Source organism: Rana temporaria, chromosome 6 (assembly GCF_905171775.1).
Source record: "Rana temporaria chromosome 6, aRanTem1.1, whole genome shotgun sequence".
NCBI classification, from domain to species: Eukaryota; Metazoa; Chordata; class Amphibia; order Anura; family Ranidae; genus Rana; species Rana temporaria.
Window position 1 is genome coordinate 25,142,285 of NC_053494.1, and position 25,542 is coordinate 25,167,826.

The window sequence follows — 25,542 nt, forward strand, 5'->3', positions numbered from 1 at the left end:
TGGGGAAAAAATTACACTTTTTAATTAAAAAATAAGACAACAGTTAAGTTATCCCCATCTTTTTTTAATATTATGAAAGATAATGTTACGCCGAGTAAATTCATACCCAACATGTCACGCTTCAAAATTGCGTCCGCTCGTGGAATGCCGACAAACTTTTACCCTTTAAAATCTTCATAGGCCACGTTTAAAAAATTCTACAGGTTGCATGTTTTGAGTTACAGAGGAGGTCTAGGGCTAGAATTATTGCTCTCACGCTACCAATCGCGGTGATACCTCACATGTGTGGTTTGAACACCGTTTACATATGCGGGCGCTGCTCACGTATGGGTTTGCTTCTGCGCGCAAGCTCGTCGGGGCAGGGTGGGTTTTCTGGCTCCTAACTTTTTTAGCTGGCTCCTAGATTCCAAGCAAATTTGTCAAACCCTGCATTATGTACTCTTTTCATTATTAATGCATTCAGGGCCAGTTCACACTACATGCAGTCCAGTGCATTTTCTTTCTGAATCAAAAGCGCATGAAAAGTTGCTTATATGATTTCATTGGCATACTTTCAACTAGTGCTTGCAGTTCCAGAAAAAAAAAAAAAAAAAAAAAACATGCTGCATTTTTCCTGCACTGGAACACTAAAACACATCCACAACACACTGGAACCTTATTTAAGGGTAGGAAGAATAAATAAAAAATGAACTCGACTGCGTCATAAGTGCACCAAAAACATGCATGCAGAAAAGCATCTGGAACGTATACGGACTGGGTTTCTGTGGCGTGAACTGGCCCTAAAAATATTTTCAATAAAGCTACATTCTTTATGTTAAACTCTTCTGGGCAAATTGGACCATTTTACAGACCCACCGCTACCCTTTTAATAATTCCAGCATGCAAAGCTGCCAAAAACGTATACGTTTACTGTACCACTCTACAGCTACTGGCACTGGAGTACAGCCAATTGTAGTGGGTGATGTGGGTGCTTATAAATACAATCAGGGCCAACCAATCAATTCTTCTGCCTGAACACAGACCCCGTTCTTCAACAGTGACCACATGTCCCCGTCACAGCTGTGCTCCAATGCCAGTAGCAGCTGGGAGGCTGAAGCTGCTACCAGCTTTCCCTGTGAATTTTCTGCCCTTACCTTTAAATAATTCACACACAGCTTACAGCAGAACAACTCATGATATTTTCTCATATGTTGCTCTAGGTCAGCAAAAGTGTGGAAAGGTCTGTCAGGGCACAGCCAACATTCGTGTTGCAGCAGCCACCTGCAGAAACAGATACAAGAGATGAGACATAAGGTGGAAAGCGGCAGATCACATAAAAGAAACAAAAATAAAAAATAAACGTTGCGTTACCTGTAGAGAGAAAATACTTTGCCATCACTACAGTATATGTCATATTTCTTGTCACTCTGCATCTGGGTGGTGTTGATACTGGAAAAAGGAGACACCTTTTTAACAAATACCACCTGAAAAACAAAAAAGACCAAAAATATCGATATGAAGAAAAATGTCTGTAATAAACAGCTGAAAAACACCACAGAGAAACAATCTTGGTCAATATATTCAGTCACACAGATTTAGGGCCAGATTCACAGATGAAATACGCCGGCGTATCTACTGATACGCCGGCGTATTTTCAAATTTCCTGCTTCGTATCTTTAGTTTGAATCCTCAAACCAAGATACGACGGCATTTGGGCAAGATCCGACAGGCGTACGGCTTCGTACGCCTTCGGTTCTTAGGATGCAATACTTCGGCGCCCGCTGGGTGGAGTTCGCGTCGTTTTCCGTGTCGGGTATGCTAATTAGCTGTTTGCGGCGATCCACGAAGCTACGCACGCTCGTCGCATGCTCTTACGTCGGCTTTTCACGTCGTAAAGTTACGGATGCTATTTCAATGGCTTATACTTAGACTAGCCATGTTAAAGTATGGCCGTCGTTCCCGTGTCAAATTTTGAATTTTTTTTTGCGCAAGTCGTCCGGGAATAGGAAAGAACGTAACGCACTTCGCCGTTCAAAAAATTACATCGGTGCGACGTCATTTCGCGCAAAGCACGGCGGGAAATTACAAAACGGAGCATACGCAGTACGTTCCGCACGGGAACGCGCCTAATTTAAATGATACACGCCCCATTTGAATTAGGCGGGCTTGCGCTGGACGGATTTACGCTACGCCGCCGCAAGTTTACAGGCAAGTGCTTTGTGAATCAAGCACTTGCGCTGAAAACTTGCGGCGGTGTAACGTAAATGGGATACGTTACGCCGCCGGAATTGTACATGAATCTGGCCCTTAGAGCGTATGAGCTCATGTCATTTTTCAGTGATGCTTTAACATTATATAATCACATGATGCATTGGGAATATTAGATGTGGTTCCCCCTACAGCTGCCATGGCATACAATACATGACTGGACCTGCCATGACTTGACTACACCCAGTACAAAACCCCTAAAACCATGACCCATGCATGACCGCGGTATCCAACTTGTTGCCATTGGCAACATATCCACTTTTTATTTCATTCTGGTTCCATACAGCAATATTTTAAAACTTTTTATTGCAAATAAAGTAAAGAGCAAAGTGTAAAGACCAACAACAAGCACTTTTCACTAATGTGACAGCAGGAAACAGAGCTAAACTGCATGCAGATATAAAAAACAAAACACCACATAGAAAGACATTATTTTTCTTAGTAGGGAATTCTTAAAGTGATACTATATTTATTTTTTTTTAAATCAAACATGTCATACTTGCCTCCACTGTGCAGCTCGTTTTGCACAGTGTGGCCCCGAACGCCATTTTCTGGGGTCCCCTGGTGGTTCTCACGGCTCCTCCCCTCTTCAGATAACCCCCTATGGGAAGCGATCTCCCAAGAGGGTTACCTTGTCAGCGCGATCCCGAGTCCTGCATTCGGCATCCATAGTCGCAGATTGCAGGACTCGGGGGGGCCCCCCCTAGCGCCACTGGATTTGATTGTTTATTGACAGCAGCGGGAGCCAATGGCTGCGCTGCTAACAATCTATCCAATGAAAAGCAGAGAACCCCCAGGAAACATCAAGCGCGTTCGGCGCAGAGCTTTCCAGGTCTCAGGTAAGTAAAACAGGGGGGGGCGCTGATAACTGTCAGATGTTTTTTTTACCTTAATGCATAGGATGCATTAAAGGGGTTGTAAAGGTAAAAAAAAAAAAATTGTGGATTTGGGGTTTTCATGAGCTGCAAGCCATAATCATCACAATTATAACAAATCACGGCTTGAACCATCTTGCTTTTTATGTAATGAGACTCTCACTTATATTAGTTTTACCTTTTAAGTTGCATTAGTGAAAAAATGAACTTTTGCACGATAATCTAATTTTTCGAGTTTCACCTGTAATTGTTTAAGTCACGTGAGCATAGGTTCATCCTATTTATAACTATTATCCTTGCTACCCACTCCTTTAGCAAATCAACCCCTGAGTGTTTCTTCATGTGTTTTCAAAACACAGATTAATGATTTCTGAAATTAATCAGCTGGCCCATGACTCACATTTATGAACCGGCCATTATGCCGGCTTTTCACAACTAGAGAGCAGATAATTGGAGTTTGTCTCTGCAGTGTAAGCAACTGCTGATTATAGAAATCAAAGGCAGCCTAATGACTTATTAACCCTCTCATACACGGGCCTCCTACGTTTAGGCCTCATGCACACGGGACATTCTAAAAACACAACATTAGCTGTAGAATGAGTTTTGCAGAAGCATATTTTAGCTTTTATTATTTTTTTAGCAAAACTAGACTCCCACAAAAGCTTATGGCTCAAAAACTGTGATAATTGCTGAATAGCCACATTTTTCAGCTTTTATCAGCGTTAGAGCGTTTTTACAGCTGAAAAATGCCCCTGCCACACAGATGTCAGTTTGGGAACAGCAGCTATGCCTGTGCAGCAGTTGCATCCCAATTGACATAAATGGGACTTCAGGGATTCACAAAAAAAAAAAAACACGCAACAATAAGAGCCCATTCACACCTAGGCATTTTGTCGCCTCTAGTGTGATGCCGCTGCCGCCCCGACACGCCAGAGGGATGATTTAACATTGCCCTCTATGGAGATGGTTCACATCTCCACGCCTGCCGCCTGAAAAAAAGTCCCGGACCTTTTTTTCAGGCGGCTTTCGGCATAGGAGATGGGAACCATCTCCATAGGGGGACAATCTAGGGGCACATCTAGGCGGACAATCGCGCCGCAAATCGCGGTACAAAACACCGCTATTTGTCGCCACAATTCGCAGGACAAAACGCCGCAATTGTGTCTGCCTAGATGTGAATGCAGCCTAAAAGGCTAGAACTATATCCCCTATTTTGTAGACGTAATAACTTTTGCGCAAACCAATCAATATACGCTTATTGCATTTTTTTTTACCAAAAATATGTAGCAGAATACATATTGGCCTAAATGAATACATTTGTTTTTTTTGGATATGTATTATAGCAAAAAGTAAAAAAACTTTCCCCCCCCCCCCGAAACTGACGTCTTTGTTTATAGCACAAAAAATAAAAACCACAGACCAAAAGAAAGCTCTATTTGTAGGGGGGGAAAAAAGAAAAAAAAAAAAAAATCACATAAATTTTGTTTGGGTACAGCGTCGCACGCCCACACAATTGTCAGTTAATGCAGTGCCGTATCGCAAAAAATGGCATGGTCATTAAAGCGGAGGTTCATCCTAAAACAATTATATACCATTCCATCCAGCATACTGCCGACATGTACAGTATGCTGTTTTTTTTTTTTCGCTGTACATACAGTTTTATACTTCTTTTTCTTTTCAGACTGCCGGGAGGAATAGGCATTCCTGTGAAGAGGCGTAGATTATTGACGTGCGGATAAGGGGCGTCACGCGTTCTGAAAATAGCGGGACTGGGACTCGGCTCTATACGGCGCCGTATATAGCAGAGTCCCAGGTCGGCTATTTTTGGTACACGTAACGTGCCTTATCCGCTTTAAGGGGGTAAAACCTTTCCGGGCTGAAGTGGTTAAAGGAGAAGTACAGCCAAAGCTCATTTGGCTGTACTTCTCCTGTAGATGACAGGAGTGCAGTTTGTTCTGCACTCCTGTGACCCATTGAAGCCCGTCGTCTGCTGATGTCACAGAGCCGGTCCAAGCTCGGGCAAGATCGCAACAATGAAGTCGAGATCCACCCACATGCCTGGATCGGTACCCGGCTCAGCCTCTCAAACCTGCCCCCTCCACAACCCAGCGCTCCAGGGAGCGAGGAGGAGGCAAAGTAGAGAGCTGCTGATGGTCAGCAGCTCCCTGCTTAGGAAGCTCTGAGAACCGCGGGGGACAGATGGAGCACCTAGGCAAGTATAAATGTGCAATAATTAAAAAAATAAAAATAAAGTCCATACTTCTCTTTTAAACTAAAATCAGGACCTGAACTGTAGGACTTCAGTTTGATTTGCACCAAAAAATCTGAGTTCTGAAAAAAGCTATTTTGGGCAGCCAGGAAAATCAATGGTCGCGTTGCTAAAGCTTCCAGAAAATATTTGCCTTAATTGTTAATGAGAACTGTCATAAAATAATAAGCGAGGGAGTCATTGCTAACCTTCTCTGTTGATGATGCTTATCCCATAGCTTTCTCTTCAACACTATCTGAGTCACCAACATGAAACAAGTTTAGGACATAAGATGTTCTGACATTTTCTGGCACTAATTGCCAAGCACTCTTCTTCTGGGTCTGATTTAAAAATACCAATGTCAGGCTCTGCCAGGCCTCTAGCATTTTTTAGCGGAAGGTAAAGCAGCTGGTAGCCACTGTACTTTTCTCATGAAGAGTATGATGACATGGCCTCTATAAACCTGACTAGATGGGCAAAGGTCAGAACACCCCACTGTTACCAGCAACAAGGCCATGTATAGCAGTGGGATGGACCAATGTGAGTGAGAAACTTGTATAACGCAACACATGCAAACTGAATCGCCTCTGGGCGCTTAGTATCCGTTGCTATGGCTTGACAAATAATGGAAGCCCTGGCCAGTTACATTCTCAATTTTGAATGGCAGTACAACAGGCTGTAAAATAAAATTGTGACATCGCCTCTTTTATAGTGAAAATAAAACGTATACTACCTCTTTATAAAATAAATGCCACACCTTTTTTCTCAATGACAGCCAAGCCCTGCGCAAAGCACTGAATCATCCCGTTGCTTCCAGGGCATGACGTCACTCTGACATTCCTATATACTTTATCATACGGGTACATAGCCTAGAAACACAACATTCAAACACAGGACCACATTCGGGACAGAACATTCAACTGGAGCACTGACAAGCCTCACTTAAAGTTAACCTGTTATATCAAAATATATCTAAATTCCCACATGTGGTGGGAATAGTTTGAGCACTTCCTGGCACCTAGTAGCGTTCGTATTGAACTCTTAATGTATACGTGGTACTCATACCTGTAAACTGTTTTATACGAATAAAAACTGTTATTTGAAAATAAATATAAATGTATATATATATATATATATATATATATATATATATATATATAAATAAAAGTTATTGAACCCTCCATGTGAAATCGATGTAGCAGCATACCTTGGCTCTTGCATTTATGTGTGCATTTTGTTGATAGCCTGTCATTTCTTTTACATTCAGCCTGTATAGATTCTCTCTCTCCCCCCCATTGCCGTCAATAGGTGGCTCCACCCACTTGTCAGTACCCCTGGGCCACCCTTACATGTGTGCTTCAGCCAGGACTACATCGCGACTCCAACGGCTTTTCCGAGACAAATGTTTTGAACAGAAGATAATCAGTGATGCTGTGAAGATTTGAATGTTACAGGGTGGATAAAAAAAAAAAAAGGAAAATCCGTTTTTTTTTTATAAAAATGCTTTTTGAGTAAAAAAAAAAAAAAAAACGAATAAGATAGTTTTCTATTTAAGATACATTAATATTTATTTTTTTATTCAGCATGAAATGGAGCTTAAAGGGGTTGTAAAGGTAAATGTTTTTTCACCTTAATGCATCCTATGCATTAAGGTGAAAAAACATCCGACGGTATTGCCCCCCCCCCCCCCCGAACCCCCGTTTTGCTTACCTGACCCCTCGAAAGTCCCGCGCGCATCCACGTGATCCTCTTCAGTTCCCAGCCTGGGCGTTGATTGGCTAGGCTGGACAGATTGATAGCAGTGCAGCCATTGGCTGGCGCTGCTGTCAATCACAGCGGATGACGCGGTGTGCCGGGCCGAGTGATACAGTCGGCGGCTATGCCCGCCGCTGTATCACGGGAGCGCGCTCGCAAAAGCTTTCCACCATGCGAGCTCGCTCGCATGAAGGTGGAAAGCTTTTGCGAGCAGGAGCCGAGACAGACGCCGAGGGACCCCAGAAGATGTGGATCGGGGCCACTCTGTGCAAAACGAGCTGCACAGTGGAGGTAAGTATAACATGTTTGTTATTTTTTTTTTTAAGTTTGCCTTTAGTGTTCCTTTAATTACTGTATGTAGCATGAGGCTGTATATTCTGCAATATTTACATTTTGGTAAACTCATTCAATGAATAAAATAATTTGGGTAGTTCCCCAACTACGTGTGATTAACCCTTAAACCTAAAATTGGTTCGGATATCGCCGTTTTACTAACCTGACAGCTTATTATTTTAAAGAGGAAACCTTCATTTTGTGTTCAAATATTAAAGATTCTAACTACCAGCAAGAAAAAGTCCTTACAGTTAAAGCCGGTCAGAGGAGGCGCTGCTGCTTAACAGAGATGACAGTTGCCCTAAAAAAGCTAGAGAGTGCAAAAATCTGTCAAACTTCTGCAGGGAAACCAATCTGCTTCCGGGTTTTATTGTCAAAGCTTAAATTAAACAAGCTGAGCAAATACAGCCCTTCACACGATCGTACATTAAAGCGGAGGTTCACCCAAAAAAAAATGTTTTAACATTAGATTCAGCCGAGTTGTCCTAATGACAATCGGCTGTTTTTTTATTTTATCCCCGTACATACCGTATTTTCACCGCCGCTTCCGGGTATGTCTTCTGCGGGACTGGGCATTCCTAATTGACAGGCTTCCGACCGTCGCATACTGCGTGTCACAAGTTGCTGAACATCGGTGCGCAGGCGCCATATAGAGCCGACTCGCAGTCCGGCTTCTTTCGGCAACTCGTGACACGCTGTATGCGACGGTCGGAAGCCTGTCAATCAATTAGGAACGCCCAGTCCCGCATAAGACATACCCGGAAGCGGCGGTGAAAATACGGTATGTACGGGGATAAAATAAAAAAACTCGGCTGAATCTAATGTTAACATTTTTTTTTTGGGTGAACCCCCGCTTTAAGTACGCCCGTGTGAATAAGGCCTTTGTAATTTTTTCATAGTCACATTTATCAACAATTTTTAGAGGTACCTTATCCAATTCTTCTCTGCACACGGCGCAGTACTTCTGTTCACACAGCACCCTCATCTTGGTGGAGCAGCGGTAGCAGATGGGATGGTCACATTTGCCCAAAGCGTATACATCCAGCTCTTGACAGCACAACACACAACTTCTCTCCGGATCCAAGGTGTTCGCTGACTTTGATGCCATGGCTGTCTCAAGAGGAACAAATACCGTACTACTAGTCACAATGAAGGAAATATCGATCCAACGTTATAGTCTTTAAGATACTGCGTATATATATGGCGAGATTAGTGGTTATTGACTTAGATACGACTAGTGGCTGGGAGACAGTGGAAAAGTGAAATGTGGTGAATGCCAGACAGAGAGGATACAGTAAACTAGGAACGGTGCACCAATAAGAACAGTAAAAAGTAATACAAATTTAAGATTAATCGGGTGACAAACAAACAGAGCGACTGTGTGACTCGAGGTATCTAGTGAACAGTGTGAACCACAAATAATAAAACCGCACTGGTCGTAAGAATTGAATAAACCTTTAAAAGTATTGAAAGTTTAGATAAAGAATGGCGAAAAGTGACCCTGATGGATATAAAATATCACCCTGGAAAACTTCTGGAGGGGAAACTCCAGGCAGCAGGGAGAGACTATAAAATCAAGTAATATTAAAAAAAAAAAAAAAGAAAAGAGGGGGGTTATATATAGAAGTGAAATAAAATGGAAGAATATAATGAAATCTAAGTTTAAATTTAAGACTGGTGTGAAAGAAGGGCAGATGAGAACAGTGATATTAGGGGCTGTAATGGGATAAAATTAAAAAATACTGAGGGAAGCTTAGGATGTGAGGTGATGGAGTCTTTGGCAGGATGGACAGGGGGGAAGAGTGATAACTGGGGTAGAAGGGCCCAGAAAGTTGGCTGTTGTATTAAATGGCGTCTCTAGTTCTGCTCTAACCCTAGAGGATTCTGGGAGATCAGAGTTCAGGAAGCAGGACTGGCCCCAGAGGATTCTGGAAGAGCCGAGTACAGGGAGCAGGACTGGCCACTAAATTCTGGAAAAGCAGACTTCAGGGAGCGGGATTGGCCAGAGGATTATGGGAGATCAAAGTACAGGGAGCGGGATTGGCCAAAGGATTATGGGAGATCAGAGTACAGGGAGCGGGATTGGCCAGAGGATTCTGGGAGATCAGAGTACAGGGAGCGGGATTGGCCAGAGGATTCTGGAAGAGCAGACTTCAGGGAGCGGGATTGGCCAGAGGATTCTGGGAGATCAGTGCACAGGGAGCGGGATTGGCCAGAGGATTCTGGGAGATCAGAGTACAGGGAGCGGGATTGGCCAGAGGATTCTGGAAGAGCAGACTTCAGGGAGCGGGATTGGCCAGAGGATTCTGGGAGATCAGTGCACAGGGAGCGGGATTGGCCAGAGGATTCTGGGAGATCAGTGCACAGGGAGCGGGATTGGCCCAGGAGGACTATGGAAGAGCCGAGTACAGAGATCGGGATTGGCCCCAGAGTGATCTGGAAGAGCCAAGTACAGGGAGCCGGACTGGCCACTAAGAATTCTGGGAGATGAGAGTACAGGGAGCGGGATTGGCCAGAGGATTCTGGGAGAGCAGAGTACAAGGAGCGGGACTGGCCACTAAGAATTCTGGGAGATGAGAGCACAGGGAGCGGGATTGGCCCAGGAGGACTATGGAAGAGCTGAGTACAGAGATCGGGATTGGCCCCAGAGGGTTCTGAAAGAGCCGCTTACAGGGGGCAGGACTGGCCGCTAAGAATTCTGGGCAAATTAGGGGGGGTAGGACCAGCCACAGAGGATTCTGGGAAAACTGTGGCAGGCTGTAAAGGAATTTTGAGGGAATTTAGTACAGCAAGCAAAGGATTCTGGGAGAGCCAAGTTCAGGGAGCTGGCGTTGGCCGCACAGGATTCTGGGAAAGCTGTGGCAGGCAGTAGGTCTCCAGCCGCAGAGGATTCTGGGAGAGCCGTGTATGGGGAAACCAGTCAGGCCCCAGAGGATCCCTCAAGCACAGTGAGCAGAACAGGCCGCAGAGGATTGTGGGAGAGCTGAGTACAGGGAGCTCTGGTGGCAAAGGATTGTGGGAGAGCTGTGGTGGGTAGGTGGTAGGTCTCTGGCCGCACAGGATTCTGGGTAGGTTGTGGCGAGCGGTAGGTCTCCGGCCGTAGGGGGGTTCTGGTAGCGCTAGGCCGGCTGTGGGAGCCGCAGACTATTCTAGGAGCCCCGGCGGGTTCTCCGGCGATGGTAAGACGCGGCTGCCGCGGTGGAGTCCCACAAATATCAAAACCCGCCTTCCCACAGACGAGCCTAACAGCGAGCACACGATACCGGCTAAGGAAACGTCACCCACCTGCCGCTCCACGCCGGAAGCGCGCCATCGAGTCCAGCGGAACCGGGGACCAGAGCGCCACTGCAGGCGACGCTCTGTGCGCGCCGGAGGTCTGAACTCGCTTATCTCTGTCAGGCTTCAGCCTCGCTCCTCTCACAGGGCGGTGACACACACACAGCACTCAGGTGAATGGGGACACGAAAACCGGATGTGTTGTCAAAAAAAAACCCAGTAATGACTGGGTTAATGAGGCAGTATGAATAATTACAACACGGAGAGGAAGACTGGAGACACAAAATCCAAAAATGCAGCAATAAGGAGGACGTGTGTGGGGGTGGGGCTGGTTTTTCATGTTTATTTCTATATTTTTATCTCATTCTGGTTGTGCTATAAGGTGAGGCCCCTTGTGGTAGTGAAGGTTTTTTTGGCATTAGGCCTGAATTACCGTATTTATTGGGGTATAGCGCGCTCCCGCGTATAGCGCGCACCCCTAAAGTTGCAGCGGATTCCTGTGGAAATTTTTTTTTTTGTACTTGCAGTTTTGGTGTCTTGCGTGGCGTCCATCGGCGGCCTCGTCGGGTCCGGCGTCCGTCTGTGGCTTCGGGTGTCCTCTTCGTCAGGTCCGGTGTCCTTCTGCGGCGTCCTCCCCGCTCGTTTCCCGCGCCGAGTTTGAATACTGCGCCGACATATACAGAGCGCAGTACACTCGTGTATTGTCGGGCAGGCTCGGCAACTCTCGCGCTGACGTCCTGTACGTCCAGGACGTGTGCGCGGAAGGAGCCGAGACTGCCCGACTATACCCGAGTGTACTGCGCTCGGTATATGTCGGCGCAGTATTCAAACTCGGCGCGGGTATCGGCGTATACCGCGCACCCACGATTTTTCCCTGATTTTCTTGGCAAAAAAGTGTGCGGTATACGCCGATAAATACGATAGGTTTAGGCCTCTTGTGCGACTTTGGACATCGGAGTCGCATGACAGGTTGTACCCCCATGATTCCAAATGATAACTAATCATCAGTGAAGTGATGCGCCAATATCGGACAATAGTGATGCGGACATATCGGACACTCTTGACACATTTTTGGGATCGTTCACATTTATACAGCGATTAGTGCTATAAAAAGGCACTGATTACTGTGAAAATGTGACTGGCAGGGAAGGGGTTAACACTAGGGGGCGCTGAAGGGGTTAAATGTATTACCTATTGAGTGATTCTAACTGTAGGGGGAGGGGGACTCACAAGGGGAGGAGACCGATGTGTGTTCCTCTGTACTGGGAACACACATCGGTCTCCTCACCTGACAGACCGTGGATCTGTGTGTTTACGATGCCGCGGGTGCTTGCGTGCGCCGGCAGCGCGCGCATGTGCTCCCCAGACGACCGGGAAGCCCAGGACGTCATATGACGTCCGCCCAGGATGGGAGATCCCGTCTGTGGACGTCATATGACAATGGGCGGTAGGGAAGTGGTTAAAGTGACAATGTAAAAAAAATCTAAATAAGAAAACGAAAAATGTAAAGCGCCCCCGTCCCTGCGAGCTTGCGCTGCAAAGAAAACGCACACTTAAAGGGGTTGTAAAAGTGTTCAATAGTGTTGAGATCCGGGCTCTGTGCCCTATGTGAGTACTTAAAAGTTATTTTTTTATTTTCTAAATAGGCTCCTTTAAGCTAGTGCATTGTTGGTTCACTGTTTTCCTTCCATTTCCCTTCCAAATTTTTTTTTTCTTTGTCTGAATTTCTCACTTCCTGTTCCTCCTCAGTAAGCTGTTCTGGCTGACTAACCCCCAGCCAGAACGGCTCGGATGATGGGGGCAAGCTTACTGAGGAGGAACAGGAAGTGAGAAATTCAGACAAAGAAAATAAACATTTAGAAGTGAAATCGAAGGAAAAGGTAAGTGAACTAACAATGCACTAGCTTAACCACTTAAGACCCAGACCTTTTAGGCAGCTAAAGGACCTTGCCAGTTTTTGCGATTCGGCACTGCGTCGCTTTAACTGACAATTGCGCGGTCGTGTGATGTGGCTCCCAAACAAAATTGGCGTCCTTTTTTTTCCCACAAATCGAGCTTTCTTTTGGTGGTATTTGATCACCTCTGCGGTTTTTAGTTTTTTGCGCTACAAACAAAACTAGAGCGACAATTTTATAAAAAATTCAATATTTTTTACTTTTTGCTATAATAAATATCCCCCACAAATATATAAAAAAAAATATTTTTTCCTCAGTTTAGGCCGATACGTATTCTTCTACCTATTTTTGGTAAAAAAAATCGCAATAAGTGTTTATCGGTTGGTTTGCACAAAATTTATAGCGTTTACAAAATCGGGGATAGTTTTATTGTATTTTTATAATATTTTTTTTTTTTTTTACTACTAATAGCGGCGATCAGCGTTTTTTTTTTTTTTTTTGTGACTGCGACATTATGGCGGACACTTCGGACAATTTTTACACATTTTTGGGACCATTGTCATTTCCACAGCTAAAAATGCATTGTTTATTGTGAAAATGACAATTGCAGTTTGGGAGTTAACCACAAGGGGGCGATGAAGGGTTAAGTGTGACCTCATTTGTGTTTCTAACTGTAGGGGGTGTGGCATCATTGATTGTGTTTCCCTATAAAAGGGAACACACGATCAATGACGGCGCCACAGTGAAGAACGGGGAAGCCGTGTTTACACACAGCTCTCCCCGTTCTTCAGCTCCGGGGACCGATCGCGGGACTCCAGCAGCGATCGGGTCCGCGGTGCCCAGCCGTGGGTCGCAGTCCGAAGCTCCGTGACCGCGACCCACGGCTGGGCACTTAAAGAGGACGTACCTGTACGTACATGTGCCCAGCCGTGCCATTCTGCCGACGTATATGTGCAGGAGGCGGTCCTTAAGTGGTTAAACGAACCCTTTTAGAAAATAAAAAACAAACCTTTACAACCCCTTTAAGTTACGCCGCCCACATATGTTAACGGTGTTCAAAATACACATGTGAGTTATTGCCGCGATCGTCAGAGTGAGAGCAATAATTCTAGCCCTAGACCTCCTCTGTAACTCAAACTTGGTAACCGTAAAAAAAAAATTAAAGCGCCACTATGGAGATTTTAGGTACAGTAGTTTGTGGCAATTTCAAAGAGTGACATGTTAGGTATCTGTTTACTCGGCGTTGCATCATCTTCACATTCTACAAAAAATTGGGTTAACTTTACTGTTTAGTTTAGTTTTTTTTTTTTTTTTATTCATGAAAGTGTAATTTTTCCCCAAAAATTGCGCTTGAAAGACCTCTGCGTAAATACAGTGTGACATAAAATATTGCATTGACCGCCATTTTATTCTCTAGATTCCCTGCTAATATACGTTATGTTTGGGGGTTCTAAGTAATTTTCTAGCAAAAAATACGGATTTTAACTTGTCAGCAACAAATGTCAGAAATGGGCTTAGTCATGAAAGGGTTAAGTGGGGTACACACTATAAGAAAATCGGGCGAACGATAGTTCAATTTCTTTCGATGCCTCACAGCAAATCGAAACCTGTCCAGCGACGTCTGCAGCAGAAGACGAGCAATCGCTCGTCTCCCTGCTGCCACCACCGCCATCCTCGGTGAGAGAATCAGGAAGTGAAGCGTTGCGGCTTCTCTGCCCAATTCCCTACTGCGCATGCACTCACTGGTCCCCTGCTGTGTTCTGGGTGTGTTTCCAGAACACAACGGGAGGGGGGGTGGGAAATGACGCACTACCCACAGGTCTCCGCAGTGTGTTCCCGGAAGTGGGTGCAAATACCTGTCTTAAGCCCCATACACACGGTCACACTTTTTGCCAACCAACTTCAAAATCTGCAAGTTTTCTAATTTGTCCGACCGTGTGGTGTGTACGCTCCATCGGACCAACTTTTTCGGGGTTCATCCAACAAAAATTTGGGTCTGCAAACGGACCAACTTTTCGGCAACTAAAGTGCCTTGTCTGACCCTGTGTACAGCAAGCCAACCAACTTTTGTACAAAGTGCAAATACGCATGCTCAGAACCAATGTTAAAATCAACCAATAATAGCAGAAGTTAACCAAAGGGTGGCGGTAAAGAGCAGAAAAACCATGTAATGTTGGGTAATTTTTAGAAAAGTCTGAGCGTGTGTATGCTATGGGTGTGACCGGACAAATCAATTAGGAAAAAAATGTGTGTACGAGCCTTTAGACGAATACCTGTCTTAAGGTGATTCTTATCCTCTCTATTTGTCCTGTTTACCATTATCTTTGAAAGTAAAAGAAAATCTCACATTTTGGGTTGTCCCCAGAAAAGTAATTTAGGGGAAATCCTCCAGTGTGGACACTAGTTCTGGTGACCTGGGGGGTCCCCAAGGAATTCATATGACATCCTCCCAGAATGAATGGCGCTCCCGTGCGATTATTTACATTCTTCTTTTACAGGGAGAGCTTGGTGGAGTTTGTTTTTGACCTGACAGATTTGCTTTCATAAATACTTACAGTATGACTATTGGTATAATTAGTTTGTGTAATAAAAGCTTCTGAAAATATATTTGTTTTCTTTGATGGCAGACTCTTTCGTAGTTCTTAGAGATGGACGTTCCGCACCAGAGTATCGTGTCACAAGAGGATGCTACCGAGGATCAATACTAAACCAGCTAAAATTGACTGGATGGAGAAATTGAAGCCCAGATTGAAGGTACATAGAGCAGACTTTTTCTTCTTGGGCACAGCTGCAGTGTTTTCTGCATAGCATTTGCAGTGTACTGATGGACTTAGATTGCAGGACTAAGTTAAAGTATTAACCCGTTAGAGAGAAAATGCAGTTATGAGTTATATAAATGTATGCAGATACTCTCCGTCCTGCGGCTTCCATCAGTGATCTGGGCAGGTCGGAGCAAAGCATGAAAACAAAAAGGGCGGATCGCGGGATCCCATTAAAAACTTAGTAACCTTTATTGGCTGTAAAAATAAGCACACTTGCATCAAAGTAGCTCTGTATCAGCATAGACAGGTAGAGGGCAAGATGTCATCACAGGCAGGAACTGAATCTGTCAGCTGAAATGAGCAATCCCAATGTCGGCTCAGGAAGACGGACCCACGGTGTATGTTGTATGTATGTGTATGTTGTGTACAGTGTCTGCTGCCACCGTTCTACCTCATAGCTGCACTCTACATCTGATGGGGGGGGGGGGGGGGGGGTGTAACACATTTTGATGGTGTTCCTTCTTTGTCAAACCAGCCCCTTCAGTGTCCTGCTCTCTTTTTCTCCTCTGCAGACCTTTGCAAGTGAAATTCAGTTTTACCAATCTCCTTTAGGCAGAATGAACACAGAAGCATGAAGCTCTGATCACTTCTAGGTTTAGCGCTGTGAAATCCTGGCTGCAAAGGACAGGTCAGCAGCAAATCAAGGACTTCATATCTCCTTATCTGCACTGGCCAGGGAGGGGGGGAGCTTCAGTCTCCCTCCCAAAAATTAAGTGTCAGTAGCTACAAATACTGCATGGCTTAGTGAATGGTCACGCAACCTTCCTTGACCTATGACGTATCCCAGAAGGCTGCGGTCAAAGAGGGATGCGAACCTCCGCTCGGATGGCCTAGGTTATCTGGGCGGAAGTGGGAGCTGTCAAAATCAGTTACTCACACCCCCCCCCTCAAAGAAAATAGGTGTCCAAAAGCGGTAGAGTAGAGAGTGTTTTTCTTTTTAATAGATGTTTCTGGGCAACCTTGGAAGCAATTAGATGGTGCCTCGCGCATGCACAGTAGGGTTCCCGGCATGAAGCTGTAATGCTGCACTGCCGCGCGTCCTTAGTTGCAATGGCGGCGGCAGCCTTGCCGACATCGCTGGACTCCAGGACAGGTAAGTGTCCTATTATTAAAAGTCAGCAGCTGCAGTGTGTGTAGCTGCTGGCTTTTCATTTTTGCAGGGGTGGGCGGTTAAGTTAATTAAAGCGAATTTCCACCCAGAAATTCTCTCCTCTCCAGTAACACATTTGCCATCTCTCAGTGAGGAACTACGCTGCTGCTGACTTTCCATTTTTTTCTTCCAGGCAGGACTCCGCTTTAAAGCGGATCTCCCGCGACCATTCGGTTTTTTTTTTGGGGGGGGGGGCATTAAATTATGTATGGCGTATAAACGGAGGACTCACGCTTCTGCTGTTTAAAGTCGTCCGCTATCCGATTTTGTTTAAAATGATAAGTTATATTATTATTGCAGCGCCGTTTCCATTTTGCTTTTGGGCAATGTCGACTTCCGGGTTTCCATCGAAATGGGCGTCACATTCGGCTCTCCTATCACAGATTGCTCTGCAAGTGACGTCCCGTCGTCGCCATCTTGCTACACCGCTTGACCCTTCTCACTCTATCATTACTGTGCATGAGTGTGGGGAGTAGCAAGATGGCGGCGACGGAACGTCACTTCAGGATCAATCTGTGATGGGGAGCCTGATGTGACGAGCCAGCGTCGCGCTTTAGATAATCCCGCGATAACTCCGAGGAAACCTCTGCAGGATATGACGTTCTGCCCGAAGAAAACTCGCAAAGGAGAGACAGGAAGCCGAGTGACAGCTGCTGCTAACAAAGGTACTGTCACAGAAAAAAAAAAAAAATGTTCCGTTCTGCATTCTTGTCTGTTTTTTGATTAAGCTAATGTCTTTAAATAGGGTGGAGCTCCACTTTAAGTGTAAAATCCAAATGACTGCATGGGATTAATGTCTTTACTATATATTGCCACTAGATGGCAGTTGGTGTTCAGTTTGTCATCTTTGTAGTACTTGAAAAGCTTTACCCTTATGAATCTGCCCTGAAGTTATTTTTCCTAAAGCCTAACTAAATGCCGCGTACAGACGGTCGTTTTTTGTGATGAAAAAAAAACGTTGTTTTTGAAAACATCATTTAAAATGACCGTGTGTGGGGAAAAATTTGTTTTATGTCTTCTGAAAAACAACAAAAAAAAATTCGAACATGCTTGAATTTTTTGTGTCGTTTTTCAAAACGTCGTTTTTTGTGTCAATAAAAATGATAGTGTGTGGGCAAAACGTCATTTAAAACAACGTTTTTAAACCCGCGCATGCTCAGAAGCAAGTTATGAAGCGAGCTTCAATGCAAAAAAGTGCTTAACGTAACCGCGCTTTGCTAGAGCATTTTGAAAAAACGATGGTGTGTAGGCAACCTCGTTTTTGAAAATGAAGTTTCAAAAACGTTGTTTTATTTCATTAATTAAAACGTTGTTTTTTTTTTCATCACAAAAAACGACCGTCTGTACACTGAAATGAATGGGAGGCGCTATTTAGAGGCTATTTTTAGCGCTAAAACACCTGAAAACCACCTCTGTATGACAGGGGTCTAAGCAAAAAATGTTGTAGCTTCACAAAAAAGGAGTATTCCACAGCTTTTTGGGTGCATTCATTTGACTGGTGTAGGGTGCACTAACACCTCTTACATGATCACTCAACACATCATTTTGCACATTTCCCTTTTTTAAGCTTTTTTTATGAGCTTCCCTTTACCACTCTTTTAGCGCTGTTTTATCATCTGAACTTTGGTTCTTTTACTATTTGATACTCTGTTTTATATATATTCCATAGTTTGTAGACTGTATAACATTTGCGCAAACCAATCAATATATGCTTGTTGGGATTTTTTTTTACCAAAAATATGTAGCAGAATACATATTGGTCTAAATTGATGAACAAATGTGATTTAAAAAATAAATAATTAATATTGGATGTGTTTTATAGCTGAAAGTAAAAAATATTGTTGTATTTCTTTTCCAAGTTGTCGGTTGTTTTTAATTTATAGCGCAAAAAATAAAAACTGCAGAGGTGAAAAATTACTACCAAAAGAAAAATCTATTTGTGGGAAGAAAAGGCCAAAAATTTGATTTGGATACAGCGCTGCACGACCGCGATATTGTCAGTTAAAATAACGCAGTGCCAAATAGCAAAAAATGGCCTGGTCAGGAAGCGGGGTAAATCTTCTGGAGCTGCGGTGGTTGATAACAAGTACGGTACTTCTAACCCTTGCATATACTTATTGGCATTGACAAAGCATTTCTAATTTCCATATTTATCTAGGCACAGGTTGTTCCTCTCTATACATAGAAGGGAACCACACTGACGTATTTGAGACACACCAATGTGCTTGATAATGACAGATGTCTCACTGATTTGTGGACCGTTTTCTTTAAAAACTCAATTCACAGAGCATACAAAGACAGAAAACAACAGCTTAGCACTAAATGATTAGTTGTGTCCTTTAATGATACAATATAGCATGGAGCGGAGGCGTATGGGGAACACACTTTAAAGGACAGAGTCATCCAGAGTGACGAAGGATGCACTAGGTAATTACTCCGTAAAATCACCCTTCCTCCAATCTCAGCATTAGTTGTGATATAAAATGGGATTTCATGTCAAAATTAGCGCATCACCCATACAGAGTGCAATTAGCATGAAATGAGCTGAGGTTGTGCAGAACTAATGGTTGTATCAGGAGAGCAGCTACGCCATACGAACACTGACTAATGGCCCCTGTTCACAGTTTGGGAAAAAATGGAACATACTGAAAGCGCAGAGACCCTCAATGTGCTGGACACATTAAAGTAATGTTTGTGGCAAAAAAGGAATCCTTCACAATTACTGATGCTTCTTTCCATTAATGCACAACTCTGCCCTAAAATGATAGTTAATTTAAGCTGGTGTAATCACATGCTGGCTTCCTCCTGTTTATCATCTAAAAGGAAGCCAGATAAAGCAGTTGGGGCATTAAGCATTCAGCTGGGGTTGTTAAAATGGCTACCGGTCTTTTTTTTGGCAGTGGCCAATTCTAAATGCTGCAGAGAAAGGCACCGCAAATTATGTCAGTTCTGTTTCCTGCAGCATTCTCCCAGGGGGTGTGTTTTTGATGACCTGGGCTCACAAGAAGGGGATGAATGACACTGCCCTGTACTGAGGTGTAAGGATACTGATTTAAAAAAGAAAGCTAGATTTATACTGCAACCTCTACATTCCTGGCTTTCTGGTGAAAGTGATCCGGCGGCTCAATCACTTTCTGTGCCCTCTGCACAACTCCCGCCATGTTCCCCCTCGGGCTCCGCTGTCCCACCTGCAGGCCCAGGATCTGTCTGGCGGGTGTCGACGGGTAGAAAGGTGGGAGACCAGTGAGCATCCATTCACTGATCTCTTCTAGCTTTGGTTGTTCTAAGAGACCCCTGATGTCCTATAAGAGAGAACCTGTCACAAAGAGTTTGTACCACATAGGGGACTTTTTGTCCCCTATGTGATATAAATAAAGTTTTAGTAGTGGTCAAACACATAGAAACTACCCCCCCCCCCAACAAAAATTTCAGACTGCTTTACTTTTACATATGCACCTGCCGCTCGCTCGCCAGCCCTTGCCCCCCCCCCCCCAGCCTTTCCTGTATCCATGCCATTTTTTTTCTTCACATTTTCGTGTGAGGGATCCTCTCAAAATCTATACCAGACCTAAGCGTTTTTTAATAAATTGTTGTGGGGTTCCCCTTAAAACCCAGACACGAAAGGTCCTGGTATGGATTGAGGGGGACCCCCACGCCGTTTTCAATTTTTATTTTACATTCAGCTGGCAGTGGGGAACCCCGTTGACAGCTGATCAGTCATCCGTTGTTAAGGCTTAAAGGGCTTCTTGGCTCCCTTCTTAACAACCAACTATTGCTAAAGACAGCGGTGGCTGCCTCCTCCGAAAATTTGCATTTGAACCGTATCTGAATTTTTAGCTGAATCGCTAAACGGCTGCTTTGGAAATTCACAGTGAAAATGGAGTGGAAATTCGCGCCAGGTATGTGTGAACCTGGCCTTAGTGGAATCTTTGGTGTGTGGAGAGAGACTACTGGAAGTGCAGGCCAAATTCATACCTTGCTCTCACTGGGCCTGAAAACAAGTGGAAATTAGAACGCAAACTGCAATAAATACTTGACAGAATATCTAACCCTAAAACAATTTAAAATGGAGTTCCAGGGTCTGAAGTTATCCGTACTGATAGATAATTGCAGTAGGACCACTCAAAGACATAAGTTATGTTAATGTTATATTTTTATCTGCAAAAAAATTGTATCTGTATGCTAGTCCTCCAGATGATGACTATGATTGTTTTTCCCCTTCCCCGCTTTCTTTTGTATACCCTTTTTTTATTTTGTAAAACTTAATAAAAAATATTGGAAACGAAAATGGAGTTCCACTTGACTTTCAATTTGGGCATTGATACAATACAGTCAATGTGCACTGCAGACAAAACACATCGCCACACATGCTCAGTACACATTTCCTTCTGACGCACAGTATGTGACTTATATTTATATCCCTTTTTTTAACTTCAATATTATAGACAACACTATTAATGTGGCTTATTACATAATTTGTTATGCAAGTCATTTTCTGGGAGTGTCTGTTTGTATCACAGAAAAAGCTAGATAAGTGTTGCATGTCCCTACCGCGTTGTGACGTACATTACAAATCCGATCGGTCAGATTAACTTAATGTAGTGCTGAAGAAGAAGAGGGTGCAGGTGGACTGAAGTGGGAGCTCTAGTTGTTCAGCTTGCTGTAGCCTGAGCCGCAGGTGGTCATAAAGAGACACTTCAAAACCCTTCTATACCAGGAGCATCTTGAACAAACATACCACTTTTAAGCCAATTTTCCATAATTCACCTTCTGTGCTTCCCAAAATCACTTTGTTGTAATATCTAAAGCTAAACTCTGGGCAAACAGTGAGGGGGGGGGAAAGTATTAACCCCCTGCTGATTTTGTATGTTTGTCCACTGGCAAAAAAATGATCAGTCTATGATTTTAATGGTGGGTTTATTTTAACAGTGTGAGACAGAATAACAAAAAACAAAAAAAAAATCCAGAAAAAAACCTTCTCTAAAAAGTTATCAATTTATTTGCATTTTATTGAGTGAAATAAGTAATTGATCCCCTATCAATCAGCAAGATTTCTGGCTCCCAGGTGTCTTCTATACAGGTAACAAGCTGAGATTATGAGCACTCTCTTAAATGGAGTGCTCCTAATCCCTCCTGAGATGTGTGCAAACCTGGTGGCCAACTACAAGAAATGTCTGACCTCTGTGATTGCCAACAAGGATTTTGCTACCAAGTACTAAGTCATGCGTTGCGAAGGGGTCAAGTGACATTTATACAGCGATCAGAGCTAAAAATAGCCATTGATTACGGTATAAATATCACCGGCAGGGAAGGGGTTAACACTAGGGGCGATCAAGGGGTTAACTGTGTTCCCTAGGTGTGTTCCAACTGTAGGAGGATGGGACTCGCTAAAGGGAGGAGATCGATCAGTGTTTCTACTTGTAGTAGTAGAAGCACATGATCTGTCTTTACTCCCCTGAGAGAACCGGGATTTGTGTGCTTACAGTGTAACTGCGACGGCTGCAATTTTAAGCGTTATAAAATAAAAAACACAAATGTAAAATATTGAAGCTTATCAATTCTTAAATGTGGTGGCTGCATTTTTTCCCCCCATTATTTATAGGTCATGAAATTAATGGCTAGTAACCCACTTAGTATTTTAGGATGCCTCCACTCTGGATGGAGCAGCAACTGACACACCGTTGAACAGCAGTATTGCCAATATGGGCAGAGGGTAGTATTATGCCCTGTACACACGACCGGTTTTCCGGACATGCCAAAACCCGATGTTTTTCCCAAAGTGATTCCTCTCAAGCCTGCCTTGCATACACACGTTCAGTCAAAAAAACGCTCGACCAAAACGCGGTGACGTCCAACACGTACAACGGCACTATAAAGGGGACGTTCCATTCAACTGGCGCCACCCTTTGGGCTGCTTTTGCTGATCCCCGTGTTAGTAAATGTTTGGAGAGAGACGATTTGCAGTTTTCAGCCTTGTGCTTTTCAGTCTGTTACAGCGTGACGAATGCGATATCTCCATTACAAACGCTAGTTTTACCAACAAGCGCTCCCGTCTCATACTTTATTCTGAGCATGCGCGTTTTTTTTCCCTTTGGAAAAGCATACACACGAGCGGTTTTCGCAATGAGAAAAAGACTGACAGGAAACACGACAGGAAAAAATAGAGCAGGTTATAATTTTTTTGTGGACAGTTTTCTTGTCGGGAAAACTGCTATGGAGCATACACACGGCCAGTTTTCCAGACCAATCTAAAAAATGGCAGTTTTCTCGTCTGGAAAACCGGTCGTGTGTATGAGGCATAAGATATTAGATTCGCTTATCTAAAGAAATAAAACCAAGCTCCTTTTACCACTTCAAGGGCAATTTTCAGCTTTCAGTCCTGTCGCACTTTGAATGAGAATAGAGCGGTCATGTAACACTGTACCCAAAGTACGTTTTTATCATTTTATTCACACAACTAGAGCTTTCTTTTGGTGGTATTTTAATCAACACTGGGTTTTTTATTTTTTGCTAAATAAACGAAAAAATATGGAAATTTGTTTTTAAAAAAAAAAATTTTTCTTTGTTTCTGTTATAACATTTTGCAAATAATCTTCAAAAATTTTGCCCAAAATGTATTCTGTTTCTTTGGTGAAAATAACCCAAATGGGTGTATATTATTTAGTCTGTAGGGAAGTTAGAGTCCACAAACTATGGTATATATCGGGGATATGCAATTAGCGGACCTCCAGCTGTTGCAAAACTACAAGTCCCATCATGCCTCTGCCTCTGGGTGTAATGCTTGTGGCTGTCAGAGTCTTGCTATGCCTCATGGGATTTGTAGTTCTGCAACAGCTGGAGGTCCGCTAATTGCATATCCCTGGTATATATGTAAAAAATTATATAATTCCTTGAGGCCCTAAAATGCCCAGCTTGGGTGCTTCCGTCAAGATATAGCTTCCTCCAGGCTGGAACCAGATATTATGGCAGACCATCCAAGTCTAGCTGTAAATATGCAAACTGGAACTCTCTTTATTGAAAACACACACAGAATTTATATACCACACAATATCAGATGAGCCTGATCACATTATCGTATACAATACAAACTGTAAACAGGAATATAATTAACATAGCTAAGGAACAGCCAACATACAAATAATGGTAATCCACATGTAACAACTAATAGCTGACAGTGATCTAACTAACCCATAATCTAATCAACATAAACGCATAACATCCCACAATAGTTCCATAACTAGTTAACATGGACACAATATTAATCTCATCTCTAAGATGAGCAGACAGAAACAATGGGTGACTCAATTAACAATGGGAATGCACACCTAGGAGCCACACAATGGAAGAGACCTACTTACAATAAACACATTATAGAAGGAGACCCCAGTGGTTTGAGCTGATTTTATTAACATCTACACTGAGTATCACAATCTAAAGCAGTCATTGCTGGTTTTGGGCATAGAGTCCCCAAACATGTATACTGCTCAAAAAAATTAAAGGAACACTTTTGAATCGGAACTCCTGGGATATTGATCTGGTCAGTTAGGTAGCAGAAGGGTGTATACAGAGGGGGAGGGGTGTATACAGAGGGGGAGGGGTGTATACAGAGGGGGTTGTTGATCAGTTTCAGCTGCTTTGCTATTAATTGAAATTAACAACAGGTGCACTAGATGGGCAACAATGAGATGATCTCTAAAACAGGAATGTTTTTTCAGGTGGAGGTGTCTGACATCTTTTTCCCTACTCATCTTTTCTGACTGTTTTTCACTAGTTTTGCATTTGGCTAGGGTCAGTGTCACTACTGGTAGCATGAGACGATACTTGGATCTTATAAAGGTTGCACAGGCAGTCCAACTCCTCCAGGATGGCACATCAATACGTGCCATTGCCAGAAGGTTTGCCGTGTCTCCCAGCACAGTCTCAAGAGCATGGCGGAGATTCCAGGAGACAGGCAGTTACTCTAGGACCCATCAGCAGGACCTGCTCCTTTGTGCAAGGAGGAACAGGATGAGCACTGCCAGAGCCCTACAAAATGACCTCCAGCAGGCCACTGGTGTGAATGTCTCTGACCAAAAAATCATAAACAGTCTTCATGGGGGTGGCCTGAGGGCCCAACGTCCTCTAGTGTGCTCTGTGCTCACTGCCGGACACTGTGGAGCTCAATTGGCATTTTCCATTGAACACCAGAATTGTCAGGTCCGCCACTGGTGCCCCATGCTTTTCACAGATGGGAGCAGGTTCACCCTGAGCATATGTGACAGACATGAAAGGGTTTGGAGAAGCCGCGGAGAACTCTATGCTGCCTGTAACATCGTTCAGCATGACCGGTTTGGTGGTGAGTCAGTGATGGTCTGGGAGGCATTATCCATGGAGGGACGCAAAGACATCTACAGGCTACACAATGGCACCCTGACTGTCATTAGGTATCGGGATGAAATCCTTGGACCCATTGTCAGACCCTACGCTGGTACAGTGGGTCCTGGGTTCCTCCTGGTGCACGACAATGCCCGGCCTCATGTGGCGAGAGCATGCAGCCAGTTCCTGGAGGATGACGAAATTGATACCATTGAATGGCTCACTTGACCTAAATCCAAAAGAACACCTCTGCACAGAGAAAACCAATGCAGTCACCACATCTAATGATTGGTAAACTATAATATAATACATTTTTTGTTTTTTGTTTATAATGCCACGTCAGTTTGCATTTATAGGTCTTTGTTCTCCTCCAGCCTATGAATGGACACTCTGTCACTCTACTCTCTCCTCCAATCCTATAAGATACAGAGCACTTTCCCTATTGTTAGTCGCATGGAAAAGGCACAGAGGAACCTGTAAAAAAAAAATGTCAGAGAAATATTTATGGATGAGTCACAGATTCAGTCGTATCCATCCTGCATGGTAATAGCATCACTTATTTTCTGCCTTGTAACTTTCATTGTCT

At 43.8% G+C, this 25,542-nt stretch overlaps 1 protein-coding gene across 2 annotated transcripts in view; it reads right to left on the minus strand.

The window, feature by feature from the left end:
• The window catches only part of ZNF598 (zinc finger protein 598, E3 ubiquitin ligase), a 29,818-nt gene extending 18,979 nt beyond the window's left edge, over positions 1 to 10,839 (minus strand). For both annotated transcript variants that reach the window (XM_040356478.1, XM_040356477.1), the window contains exons 1-4: positions 10,744 to 10,839; positions 8,387 to 8,568; positions 1,351 to 1,463; positions 1,134 to 1,260 (exon numbers count right to left, since the gene is read on the minus strand). In XM_040356478.1, the coding sequence (XP_040212412.1) occupies positions 1,134 to 1,260; positions 1,351 to 1,463; positions 8,387 to 8,568; positions 10,744 to 10,771 (450 nt within the window). In that variant the 5' untranslated portion in view covers positions 10,772 to 10,839. The remainder of the gene's footprint in view (positions 1 to 1,133; positions 1,261 to 1,350; positions 1,464 to 8,386; positions 8,569 to 10,743) is intronic.
• Positions 10,840 to 25,542: the final 14,703 nt, after the last annotated feature.